Source organism: Haemaphysalis longicornis, unplaced genomic scaffold (assembly GCF_048455015.1).
Source record: "Haemaphysalis longicornis isolate Haplotype H1 unplaced genomic scaffold, Haemaphysalis longicornis Haplotype H1 scaffold_1, whole genome shotgun sequence".
NCBI classification, from domain to species: domain Eukaryota; kingdom Metazoa; phylum Arthropoda; class Arachnida; order Ixodida; family Ixodidae; genus Haemaphysalis; species Haemaphysalis longicornis.
In genome coordinates, this window is record NW_027526203.1 from 427,767,073 (window position 1) to 427,781,024 (window position 13,952).

General features: G+C 49.3%; 1 protein-coding gene across 1 annotated transcript in view; it reads right to left on the bottom strand.

Moving 5' to 3' along the window:
• LOC144155693 (uncharacterized) overlaps window positions 1–13,502 on the bottom strand; it is a 654,708-nt gene extending 641,206 nt beyond the window's left edge. Inside the window, exon 1 of the mRNA XM_077687294.1 lies at window positions 12,902–13,502. Within this exon, the coding sequence (XP_077543420.1) occupies window positions 12,902–12,990 (89 nt within the window). The 5' untranslated portion in view covers window positions 12,991–13,502. The remainder of the gene's footprint in view (window positions 1–12,901) is intronic.
• Between the last annotated feature and the right edge of the window lie 450 nt (window positions 13,503–13,952).

The window sequence follows — 13,952 nt, forward strand, 5'->3', positions numbered from 1 at the left end:
AGCAGTCTTTCTAATAAACCCAACTTGTATTTTGTCTTCATGGCTCCTTTAAGAGCAAGTTGGCATGTTTCAGTGGATTAAAGTGTCGTGAATGCAAATATAACACCCGCAAAGAAAATTCCAAAAGTTTGAAAACATATCTCCTCCGCATACACTAGGCACTACAATTTTTGACATCACAAATACCGAATGCATGTGAAGCAGGACTGGTGGAGTTGTCGAACCGGACTTCTGAACACTGATGCACGGACATGGAATAGTAAAATGTATGTGGGTGTGGAATTATTATTGTTTCTACTTCTTAAAACACACAAACGTTAGCTAGCACATTATAAAATATGACGCCTCAGCCCCAGCAGCAGGCTTTGTTTCAGTTCCAATTTTGTGGAAATGTTTCGCCTTGCACTGCATGTTGTGCCTATAGCTTTGGGTTCCCCAAACGTCTTGCTTGTTTTCCCAGTCATCATTATGGGCTATGATAATAGCTTAGCTAAGTCTGGATATTTCGCGTGTCACTAGCAAGAAATTAATTAAGCTGGAAAGCATGAAGTGTCTTCTGCACGCGGAAGCGTTCCGCACACACGCCGGCCATGCATGCGTGTATGGCCCACCAGGGCTGGGCAGTATCGAGATACAGTTAAACCTCGTTATAACGAAATTGAAGAGGCGCCGCGATTTGCTTCGTTATACAGCTGAACCTCGTTATAAGAGACACTGATGTAAGAGACAAATGGGTATAAGAGACACTATTCACCCACATGGTTGGCTGCCCTATCTTTCCCATTAAATCGACCTCTTTTATAACAGACATTGGATGTAGAAGATTGGTTATAAGGGACAAGTCATCCTCAAACTTTAATCAATAATCTCGCTTGTAACAGACATTTTAACTTCAGATGCAGTGCCGCCAGTCACTAATTGCAGTTGCTTCCATCCTGGAAGCACAGGTGAATGACAGACGCCTGCAGTCACTATTATAACTTCAGCAAACACACAGTGGTTCATTCAGTCAGCTATGAGATGACGATGAGAAGCCCTGCCAATGGAAATGCAACTTACAGAAGTGGTTGAAGCTTACTGCCATCCATTGGATGGAGTGCGATCGCACATGCGGGTTCTCCCACTCGCATAGCTCCCAATCAAGAAGCATCGCAGATGTTGAGTCCTGCAAGCATAATGAATAGCCTGAGCCCACAACAGAAGAAGCTGTGCGCTCTGCCTATTCATCAGGCTTGTGAACTCAACATGTACGATTCATCCACAAACGAGGAAAGAAAAAAAAGCTTGCAGAATCGGTTGTAAAATACAGTGTAAATACAGTCATGAAGCAAACAAGATTCGGAACTGTTTCATAAATTCTGGGGGCCAAACATAAATTAGAATGGATCTTTTGCAACATGCTGTAGCGTTCTTTTGAGCTTATTTTAGTCATATGGTGCCCACATTGAACTAGGGTCTGATTAGTAAGTGAAAAAATGGTTCCCTGCTTATAAGAGACATCTGATATAAGAGACAGAAACTGCTCCCCGGTACGTGTCTCTTATAAAGGGGTTCAACTGTAGCCAATATTTCGTTATAGCCGTAGCCGACATTTACTGCAAATATTATGCATTGTAGTTACCTAAAACAAAAAGCGGGCGAAATAGCATCTTGCTGCACGGTGATAGTCAGTAAAATAAACACATTCCGGAGGTAAAAAGGAAAAGTCACGAACCTACTTTATTGCAGTTCAAAACTCGTATTTCAAACAGACTTGGCTACGAAGTCCGTAATTGGACATTGATGCACCTTCCTGATGCGAGCTATGGCTTCCATCTTCGCCGCCCTCGTGCGCGCCGAAGTAGCGACGCAGCTCGTCCGCCGCATCTAGTCCCTCCGACGCCGTCCTTAGCGCTTCTTTTCAAGCCACGTGAAACAGCGCTGACAATGTAATCTCGGTTACTCACGCTGGTGGACAGCGTACTCGTCCACACGTCAGTCTCTTGCCACCTTACCTTCCTTCGCGCCCGATGCGACGGCTTTTATCATAGCCGTCTTCTGTTCAAGAGTGATAGTCTTTCGCTTTCGCTTCCCGCCTGTCGCACTCGCGCTGTTGGAATCACGCCGGCAGTATGATAAGAGATAAGGCTGAAGACTGCCGAAACCCACGCACACACAACTACGCAGCGACGTCGGCGATACGAACAGGGGAGGAGGGGTGGGGGAGGAAGGCGACGCAACCGCGCACGCCGTGTGCATTGGGGTTTTTCTCGGGCTCACCGCGGATAGTCCGCGGATTTCCCGAAACCATAGGGATACGTGAGAAAATCGAACGTCGGACTGCTTCTCGGGGAGCCCGCGGTGAGTCCGACACTGTAAATCGAAGGGCCCCATTGTCTGCATGGCGTGCGCAGGGAGAGGGGGAGGGCTTCGCGGGCGCAGCATCCGCATGGCGCGCCAGCCAGCTTCGCGCGCGTGGCGGGAGTTTTGAACTGCTAATACAGTTGCCGCGTCACGCACTGTCTCAAATCCGCGTTGCGCACTGTTGTAAAATTAGCTCAAAATTTGATTTCTCAACGAAATTTTACCTCGTTAAAACGAGGTTTTAAATACATTGGTTTCTATGGGGACTTTCAAGGGGAATTACGATTTGCTCGTTATATCCATTATTTCGTTATAGCCCGTCTCGTTATAACGAGGTTTAACTGTACTAGGATATCGGTATCTCAGAGATTACTTTTTTTCTGTGCCTGCAAAGGTATCTCTGAAGTATATTGTTACCTCACACTTAAAAAGTATCTTAGTATCTGTATTTTAGGTGCCCAACGCATAGATGGCGATATTTGCATTCCAGAATACGTTTTGAGGTATCTCAGCCCAGCCCTGCAGCCCACGAAGTGGCATGAATCGGTGCAGGCCGTGGCAGCAACTGCTCACCGCTGCTGCCCAAGAGCAAAGCAATCACAAAAAAAAAAAAAAAAAGGTAAACATGCGAGAGAGTGGATGATAGTGTGGTGAAAAATTGTGCTAGGGATTGTCATCTGTGGTGATTTTGAAAACGGTGATCAAATTTGTGCCACAATGCTAAGCTTACACTTTTTTATGCCGACCGGCCATGGAGGCTAGTGGGTCACCTGGCACTAGCACTTGCCCGAGCACGTAGCACGGCATGGGGCTGATGGATGGCACTGCCTGCATGCAAGAATGAACACAGGCCGCAGCAGGTGTCTTGTCGGTGATTGCCAAATTGCCAATAATGGCGAAAACAAAGTTCCACAAATGAGAAAGGGGATGATTGTGTGGTAAAAGACTGTGTTAGGGATTGTCATTCGCAATTGCAGCGAAGTCGGCGATGAAATACCTGTCGCGGTGCTAAGCTTAAAGTTCCCAACATCTGAGCAACCAAAGCCGGCTGCCAGCTGTTGGGGAAGGGGCTCTTCTAAAACTCGTCATGCGACCGTGTTGCCTTTGGGTTGCCTTAACTTATTGGGGGTCCCAACGCTTGGTTCCCCTATTCTAAAACTGCACATATTCCGCAAATTCCAAGACTAACCTTCTCTACACTGACTGGTCATGGAATGATCCAGCACCAGCACCTCCATGCGACGCGGCAGCTGCATTACTGCTGCCTGCGCGCTCGATGCAGACCGCAGCACACAGCTTGTTGCCGCCTGCCCGAATGTAAAAGCAAAGTTACACATGCGAGAAAGGGATGATGGTGTGTTGAACAATGGACCTCTCCCTGTATGTAAACACCGTGACGTCACGAAGCGCACGTGCGCGACGGGTGGCGGGCGGCCGCGAAATGCGGCTTCGGTTGGCAGAACGCGCCTGCGCCGCCGGCCCGGCCTGGTTGCGCGGTGCCCGAAAGGAATGATGTGCCGATGGTTCGGGCCGTCGCTGGCCGCCTACATTACAGGTGGGGGTCTAGCTATCCTAGCTGCTGACGTCGCACCTCCATGTTGCTTTCTGCACCAACAACCTCCACAACACTTTCGTATATGACGAGTGACGCTTTCGGACAATCAGTGCGTGACAGAACAGCATTAACGAGTCATTCTGAAGATTGGGGCATTTGCGACGCGTTCCAGGAATGTTTTGTTATGATGCTTTATGTTAGGACACATACCAAGGAAAGCTCATTCACTGTTGTTTTCGAGGTCCGCTTAAGCTGAGCGCAGTGCCTCAGGCAGCTTATACGCTCCCTGTTCTTGGTATCTCTGCGTCACCCGGATACAGTGGCTTACGAACGATTTCATGTCGAGGGGGGAAAGGAAAGGTAAAGCATGAAAAGATTAAAAAGTAAAATTAGCAGCAACGAAACAAAAATATAAAGAGCAAAAACCAAAAATTATTCAAATAAAATTATCGCGATGATGTCGTGCTCATGCGTAGGTGACCGATTGCTTTGTTACATTTTTCCCCAGTAAAATCGCGAAACGGCTCATCGCCATTGTGAGAGTAACATAGCAGCCACATATTGTTAGTGCATGCGTATAGCTTGCGACAGTGGCACTGAAATAATTATCGGTACTCATTATTTCATGATAGTTAAAGTTAGTGTCCTTGTACACCCGCTGAATTCGCCGGCGTCGGGAGGCCGCAACAAAAGAATACATTCACTGAGTCCGTTCGCTTAGGGCCAACAGATATCGAGTTTTTTCGAGACGCGTGAGCGGCCCATCTCACGCCGAAGGCATGATGCTACATGCATGTGAGCACGGCAAGCATATCAGTTTTGCCGCGTCCTTAAGGCATAATATCTTTGATCAAGGTAAAACTTTATTGCATTTACAAGCAATGAATTTTGTTCGTCTTGAACAGATCTCCCCATACGACCATACTTGTCGTGGTCGATCCGCGATAGCAGGCGGCTATCGCGGATACTTCTTCGAAACATTTATTTCGCGTAGCTAAGCAGGTCAGGCATTCATTGTATCTTTAATACAGTACTCTATCTCATCAAAACATGACAATATTTCCCAGCAAGAAAGTTTCCATCTGACCCCAACCCCCGGTACTATTTCTGCGGGTGCTGCATGATAGAAGATGGTTAATAAACAGCATCATTTCATGGCAGTAATCAGCGCGGACTGCCAATGTAGACGATATGACTGCGCTTTGAAGAACAGCAGAAGTTCGAGAATGAGAAACGTTGTTATGAGTAAGAGCGGACGATGTCGCTGCTTGTGCTGCTAGCCTCTTCGGCGCATTGCGCGCATCCACAATACCTGCCGAATTTACCTGTTTGGGGACGCGGCAAAGCCTGATTGCCGCTGATTTTGCTCGCACGATTTGCTTAGCCGAGAGTACAGCAACCCACCGGCATCAGAAAACCGAACACATAAACACAAACTCCACTTTAGCGCGCGTCTAATGCAGCCTCACTGCATACGCGCCGCGCGCGGGTCCGAATGTTTTGCCAACCACCCTCCCGGCCACACCCAGCACGTGCGCTCGCCGTGACGTCACGGCCGCCGCGTGACGTACCCCGGGAGAGGTCCATTGTGCTAGGAATTGTGATGAGCACTGGTAGTAAAGGTGACGATTCAATATCTGCACAAGTTCCTTGCATCCAAGAAACTGAAGTCGGATGCAAGCCGTTGAATTCTGGAAAGCCCCTTTCTAAAGCTCATCACAAGTGCACGTGTTGCATTTGTTTCCCTCAGGCTCCCCTATTCTAAGAAAATATCGTGTGTGTCTTCCATTCCCCAGGAGACTTTTGGCCTATATCTGAATGGGAACTAAATAAACTGTTCACACTGAGCAGTCACTGGAGTGCCGGCACTTCTGAATATGATGTCATCTACCGCTGGCCAATCGTGAACTACAGCCATGGCTCTGCTTGTGCCCTCGGGCAGGGGTCGTTGTTTTGGTGAAAAAAGGTGGTTTGCATGTTAAGTAAACATGTTTTTCGAATTCAGTGTGAAGAAAACTATAGTAATGTCCCAAACAAATTTTTTTATGGAAAGCTCTTCAGCAGCCCTTTAAAGGAGCCATGAAAAGAAAATGCAACTTTGTTTTATTCGAAAGATTTCGTGTTTTATAGTGCCCCTAGAACTTGTCCGGATACAAACGATGCTTTATTCACTGAGAAATTATTCAATTTAAGTTCAAATTTCGATTTTCCCGCTAAATCGTTTGTTTTCGTGGTCTGCAATGACAACACAGGAACCGACCGCTCTTCAGCCTAGAGTACCTTGATTCACGCGTCCGCCGTACAGGGTAGAGACGTGAATACGCTGGCGCCGCGGAAGCAAGTCATTGTGTCAAAACCCCATCAAAATTATTGCCGCAATGCGGTTTACTGGTGAAGTTTGAATCATCTTATCTGTTTCGCGTTGCTAGGTCTCGTGGGAAACGAAAAGAATAACGCGTTGAGCCCGTTGGCCCAATTGCGGCGGCACGGGACCGTTCAAAGGTTGTCTCCACCCTGTACAGCGGTGTTGGTTTGTTCCCGCGTTTCTTTACGTTCCGTAACCTAGATGGCGCCATCATACCGTGGCAAGCGTTTGGCTTGTTTTTGCCCGCATTTAAACCTGGCTTGTTTTTGTTCTGGGAGAAAATATTCGTTCCCTGAAATAGTGCTCGCTCGACAAATGGGGCCACGTAAGACACCGTTGCTTGCGTCAATCGGCCAGTGTCGTCTGAGACAACCCCAAGCCCCGTAGTGCTGTGCAGCGAAACCAAGCATGCTGTGCGCAGTACAAACAGCAGAACGCATCAGTACTTCTATGTTTACATGTGCTTTCGTAACTTCCACTGTTTGTCCCATCATTCTTATTGCTTTGTAAAGAATGTGCCCTAAATTTAAGCGCAAATCGCTCGTTCGTCTAGTTTGTAAGTTGTACCTAATTTGCGTCTGCTTCTGCCAGCCTCCGCCAATCGCAGAGCTTAGCTCATGTGGCGACATAGGTTCTGTTGCGGGAAATGAGCTGGTGGGTCGCATGACCATTTCCGTTTTTCCTAATTATGTAGCTTATTTGAGCGAAGTTTACGTTAAAAGTGGTGTCAGTATGATTCTAACGAGACAATCTTTTGAATGAACCAAACTTGTGTTTTCTCTTCATGGCTCCTTTAAGGGGGCACAGGAGCGTCAGCAGTTTTTGGGTCGTCAGCATCCTCTCACCTATCTTGCGCCGGAAACTAACTGTAGAATTTCTGGGCCTGCTGAGTTTCCCTCGTAGAGCTACGTAAAAACGAAACTATGCCTTGTTATTTTTTTTGACATGGCGCAATAATCTTCGTGGCATTCCTACGAAACACATTCGAATTGCCCCTTTTAAATGTGCCTTGTTTCTCAAAATACTTCGTTAAATCGGGAATTCCGCTGAATTAGTTCACAAGACCATTGAGACGTATAGGCACCTGCGGAGTAGTCCGAATTTCTTCGTTATATCGGGAAATTCATAAGATCTGGTTTTGTTAGATCGAGTTTTGACTGCATATACTTACTAAGAAACTCTATGAATCCGCTGAGCAAATCACGCCATGCCACTGTGCGCTGGCGATAACTATAGCATTCGAAGTGCTTCCGGGCACAAAAAGGTAGACCAGGCCAGTCTGCTTGCGTCCTTGGGGCCTTCAACTAAGAAGGACACGTCAGCTGGATCATAATGCTGAGCGCGAATAAAACGTGTATCGCTCTTCAGAAGGGAAAAAGTTTAGGCGTGTTGGTTTATAGTCATACTGAAGACACAGCTCGGTAACAACAGAGGACGACGCGCGGACGAGTGAAGGGCTGTATTTCAACAAATAAGACATCTGGCTCGCAAGAGGAGAGAAGGACAGGAAAACATCAAAACGAAGAACGCGAAGCGAACACTTTCATGTTCATCTAATCAATTTTTGTTATCAACTCATACCCCCCCATCAATGCCCTGTGGCAAAATAAAGGCGCTTAAAAAATGAACAAAATAATTGGTCGCCGTACCGCCCTGCCGAAGTGGGCGTTGTTGGGACCGGGCGGGGGCACCCGATCCGAGCTCCGTGGCCTCCGACATACGAGTGGTAGCGTGTATGATGCGAGCGGCCAGCCGCTGTTGCAGCCGTGAAGAAGTCCAGAAGCAGTACATAGCGAGAGGTGAGCCGAAGCCAAAAAACAATGCCCCGACGGGCGAGGTTACAATACAGGACTCGAGCAGAGTGACCGCATGAATTCGCTGCTCAGACAGGAATGAAATTCAGCGCTTGGGCGGCTTCTATTTTATACCCAAAAGCCGCAACGGTCAAACGCCCACAAGTAGCAACACGCCACGAACGTCACAGACACACACAACGTTCTTTCCACAGTTCGTGAGTCATCGATAGCCTCGGCGCACGTGGAGTCCGAGAGAGGGGAGAGAGTGTCCTTGAAACGTGCCTGGGCGCGCTATCGAATGTTGATCGCGCCGATAGCGAAGCGTCTGAGCCGGGCATGTCGAGGCGTGAATGTATGATTCACCGACACGCTGGCGCCTGACGGCTGTGGCGCACGTGGTGGCTTCGCACGTTATGGCTGATGCGGGAAAATACGGCGGCGTTGGCCGATTCGTAACAGCTTTGCAAAGTGAGGTGTCTGGCCCGGCATGTCGAGACACGAAAGCATGATTCACCGACACGCTGGCGCTTGACGGCTGTGGCGCACGTGGTGGCTTCGCACGTGGTGGCTGATGCGGGAAAATACGGCGGCGTTGGCCGATTCGTAACAGCTTCTTCGCCGGGGGTCCGAGATCCCGATGGATAAGGGTCTTCAACCGTTGTCCGGAGGGATGCTTTCGAAGTGAAGTGCTCGGCAGACGCTCGACTCCAGGCCTGGGCTGTACGACACCGTGCTGGAGCTTCACAGGGCCGATCACTGGACGAGTAGTGGCTCCCCAAGAACATCTCTGGCTTGGTCAGGCAAGCAACAGAACAACACAGGAAGACACAACTGCATCGCCGGCAAGTGCGAAGACAAATCCACACTGAAGATCTACCAGGCTTTTAGTTGCGATAAAATACGCTAACTAACTACACTAGTTATATTTTAGCCCAGCAGTACTTTAGACAAGTGAACAAACTTGAAAGGTGACATTTCGCGTGATTGGAAATGTCCCACACACAAAAAAAAACGTAATCGTAAAGGGCGAAACCTGCTTCACGAAAAACAATGAAATTGAGAAAGTCAGGCGTCTACAGGCCACTTCTCGCGCCGAGAGCTGCGATTTGAGCTCTCGTTATTGCCCCGAGCTTTTCCCCTTTTGTACCGCACTTTAGGTGTGGCTGCTCTCTGAAAGCTGCTGCGACCGCGTGAAATGACACCGGTCGTCTTGTTCGACACAGGTCGAGCGCGCGGAGGAGCGAGCGGGATTTTCCCCCGTTTATACGTTATGCGCGCACTGCAGCTTCTAGGCGGCGTTCCCTCGGCGCGATGCGAGCTCACGGCTTTGCTCGCACTGAAACACACGCCACAATTACGCGCTGAAGTTTTTGCTACCTCCTTGTTGCTCGCCTTTTTACGAACGCGTTCGGCAAGCAGACACCGGAACGCGTTTGCGTTCTCTCCTCTAGGCTGGTCGGTTCCCGACTTCGGTTCAGCCACAGGCGACACCGGAACCTCAACTAGCTCAGCCGATGTTGGCCTATCGTCGGGAGCATCAACTGGGAGTGAAATGGGCACGACGAGCTCTTTAGACACATTGTAGTTCCCAACAGTCACTACCTCGTCGTCCCTCGCGCTTTCAGCGACAGCCTCAGCACGCGAAGCCCGAAGCGTGTTCCCGTTCTAGTCTCCTCCTCTAGTCTCCTCTCCTTCAAGTGTGAATATAAAGCGGGTAGAGCGCTGCGCGCGTTCAGCGCAGCGCTTGCTTCGGTTGACTCCGTTGATGCCTCCGATGAAGTGTGATGGAAGCAACAGTCCCGTCAGTGAGTGGGCTGACGCAAGCACGCGTCAGCATCAGCCCAAACCCTAATAGATAGCAACCAACGTTACGTCCACTCAAGACAAAGCTGCGAAGCGAAGGGTACGCGATGGTGAACGCAAATGCTTGAAGCGAGCGGCGGACCCTGAACTGCGTCAGCGCGAAGCAGCTTCGAAGCGTCAACGTCGAGCAGCGGATCCTGAGCTTCGGCAACGTCAAGCAGCGTCGGTTCGAGAACGTCGAGTGGCGGTACCGGAACTTCGACAACGTGAAGTGGAACGCAAACGTACGAAGCGAGCGGCGGAACCGAACCTTCGAGAACGGGAAGCCGTTTGTAAACGTCAACAACGTCTACATTCCCATCGGGGGTTCCGTTGCGTTCCGTTGTGTTAGTAGTTGGGTTTGGGGGAAATGTAGGTGAACCCCGCGATGCTCCGCATCCTACTCAGGGTTCCCCTCGGGAAGATGGGGTAATTTTTTTCCTACAGAGATGACTGTTGGGGGGTAGAAGACAAAAACCGACACGTACCACCTGCGCAAAGAAATCAAGCTCAAGCCTTGATAAGGCCGCAAACGGTCTACGGACACATTGATCATCAGAACGTGCTATCTCAGCCACCTCCACAATTTCTCTCGTTAGGCCGGAGCGCTGGTAGTGCAAAACGAACGTATGGTCGTACAGAGGATAACACTGGTTTCCTCTTACCTATTTTTTACAATGGGTGGCCAGCTGTCCGTCAGTGGCGACGCTGACTTTATTTTTGTGCAGTATTATAAACGGACATTCATGCATCTGCCGGCTTGGCCAATACAGGATTTTCCACATGAAAGTGGAATTTTGTAGACAACGCCACGCCGACAGTGTACAAAATAATCTCTGTGTTTAATAGCGCAGACCGGTTTCCACTTACGCGTTGGGCAGCTTAACCTGCACAAGCACTAAAGCTTGTTTGGCGGCGTGAACAAGACCTTGATGCCAGAACGTTGCCCTAATTTTTTAATTAAGGTTGCGCGAAATTCTATGCAAGGAGGGAATAACAGCTATCTTATCTTCGACTCTTCCCTCTTTGTCTTTCCTCTTGTTTTACGCTCTCTGCTTGTCGCTTAATCGAGGCTCATCTACGAAATTCCGCCCATGTCACAGCCACAATATTGGACAAACTGGCAGATGTTTGATCGTCCGTTTAAAAGAGCACTAGAATAAAGACAGCAGAGAGTTGCCACTGACGGGCAGCTGGCTGCCCATTATAAAAACTTTACCATAGCTTCGTAAAGGAAGTTGAGAGACGCGGCGCGATAGCTTTATGACATCAAAACTGCGTCAGAAGTGCGTCAAAAACCATTGCTAAAAGTGCGTCCAACTTTCGCTGAAATTGCGTTCAATCGATCCCCAAACCTTCAAAGACCCACATCGCAAAGGTAGAACGAACCCATGCGACGATTTTTCGCTCACTAAGTAAGCGCATCTACGAACGATCTAAATGTATACCGACACGTGGTTTCTCAGATAAAGTTACACTAACCCGCTGCGGCGGCTCAGTGACTAAGGCGTTGCACTGCTGAGCACGAGGTCGCGGGTTCGATTCCTGACCGCGGCGGCCGCTTTTCTGATGGAAGCGAAAAGCAAAAACGCCCGTGTGTACGAGATTTCGGCGCACGTTAAAGATCCCCAGGTGTTCAAAATTAATCCGGAGCCCTCCGCTACGGCGCGCTTCATCGCCTGCTTTGTGTCGGCGCGTTAAACCCTACAATCAATCAATCAATAAAGATATACTATTGTACTCCTTCTTCACGATCGATGCGTGTATTGTCTTATCTAGAATCGTTCCTTTTTCGCGATTTTCAAGTAACCGTTTTAACACAATAGAAGACTGGTTTCACGCACGCGCCATGTGTCCAGAGATCTTATCAGAGCTTTTGACCAACCGGTCTATGTGGAAATGCATTAGTTTTTTGACAGGATGCCATCGGACCCACTAAAAACGTTTTGCTTTTAAAAAATGTGTATAGCGAAACCCGTGTTATCCTCTGTGCGACCAGACGATCGTTTTGCATTATCAGGTCTCCGGCCAGACGACATAAATTGTGGAAGCGGCTGAGATGGCACATTCCGCAGATCAATGTGTCCGTAGACCGTGTGCGGCCTTATCAAAGCAAGAGCTTGATTTTTTTACGTAGGCGGTACGTGGCGGTTTTCGTCTTTCGTTTTTCGTTCGTCGTTTTGAAGTTTTCCTTTCCTTATCTCCTCTTGCGAGCTAGATGTGTATATAGCTCGTTTATACGGGTCACAAAGCGATAAAAGTTGCACGGAAAGCTGTTTTTATAGCCGACTCACTCACTCACTCACTCACTCAATCTCACTCACACTCACACTCACTCTCACTCTCTCACATTCACACTCACGCGCACGCCCACGCACACGCACACACAGACAGACAGACCGACAGACACAGCCGCAGAGCAACATTTTCTGGTTTAAGTAGCACAAGAAAGGCTATCGTCTTTAAAAGCCCTCGCTAAAGCGGTGCCCTCGCGTTTGCGAAGCGGTGTTGGTAATAAAGGAGCAGCCTCCAAACGAAGCCACGGAAAGCGACCGTGTGTCTGGACATGAGTGCCGAAGCGTCTGCGCGCCGCTCACGAAGCACTTCACCTGGCGCATGCCGTCGCCCCGGCGTCACCGGCGTTATCGCTGGCACTTCACGAGGTGTATATGTTCCGTATATCTGTCTATGTACAAGTTTCGACGAGTGTTTTTTAGGGCCATTTTCGGCTGTAGAAACCGGTTTTCGAATAAAAAAAAAATACAGAGGGCTCTATCCCGTTCAAAAACTTCGAAGTGCTGACACTGCTCTTTCCTGGCATAAGTGAGGGTAATTCACAAAAGCTGTCACGAAACACAAAGCGCAACAGGGTGCACAAAGTGCAACCAGAAAAATCTTGCTATTTCCCCAACCCGTTTGCCGCAACTACTATGGCTTACCATGAGCGAATTGTGCACCGTTTCCATGCAGGACAAATGACTGTTTAAATAGTACGCTTACCGGCAATCTTGATTCCGTGCTGCTCCGTCCTTCGAACCAGCCGGCGGCACACAACTTCCGCAGGAAACTCCTTGTATCCTCATCCTCATTAGTCAACGCACAAGTTCCAGAGCTTGTCCTCTAAGTGCTCCTCACCTGCAGTCTCCTCCATCACCACTGTGGCTGACGCCAAAGCAAACCTTACGCACACAGCAGCTCACGACGCGGAAAATTTTTGTTGTGGCGAACGTGCCTGCAAACACGTGGTTTGAAAATGGGAAACCCAACCATGTCACCTTTTTAAGGCTCCAAACAACAGGAATGTTCATTTCACCGCAGTTCAGAGGGCAATTAATACCGACGGTAACTTCGCAGTATGCACCGATGGATATCAGTCGTCCTTTAGTCCACAGGAAATGGCCTGAGCCACGGCTCTGTCACTGCTACACATATCCGCACAATTTTCACAGCCGTCGGAGAAAGTATGCCCAACAATTTACGCGACGTTTTCACGCAGGCAACTGCGTAAAACGGCCCGAAATCCAAGCACGGAATGAGGTCACTCCGAGTGCTCCGCAGGCGCGGCAGCTGAAGCATCGTCTGCGAACCAAGACTCGCAGACGGTGCTTCACTCGTTTGTCTAGACAGGCGTGACGAAGCGTTTTTGCGCTGCCCGCGGCGCACTAGCACCGGCACCGGGCAGCAGACGACGGGGTGGTGTCGTGGTATCGCTGGCTATGTCGGAGGGAGCTCGCGAGCGCTTGCGTCTTGAAAGCAATGCAAGCATCGCAAGTCATTACAATTACCGACCACGCAAAACCACCTCCTACCCGCCACGGTGGCTCAGTGGCTAAGGCGTTGCGCTGCTGAGCACGAGGCCGCGGGTTCGATTCCCGGCCGCGGCGGCCGCTTTTCTGATGGAGGCGAAAGGCAAAAACGCCCGTGTGTACGAGATTTTGGCGCACGTTAAAGATCCCCTGCTGGTCGAAATTAATCCGGAGCCCTCCACTACGGCGCGCCTCATCGCCTGCGTTGCGTCGGCGCGTTAAACCCTACAATCAATCAATCAATC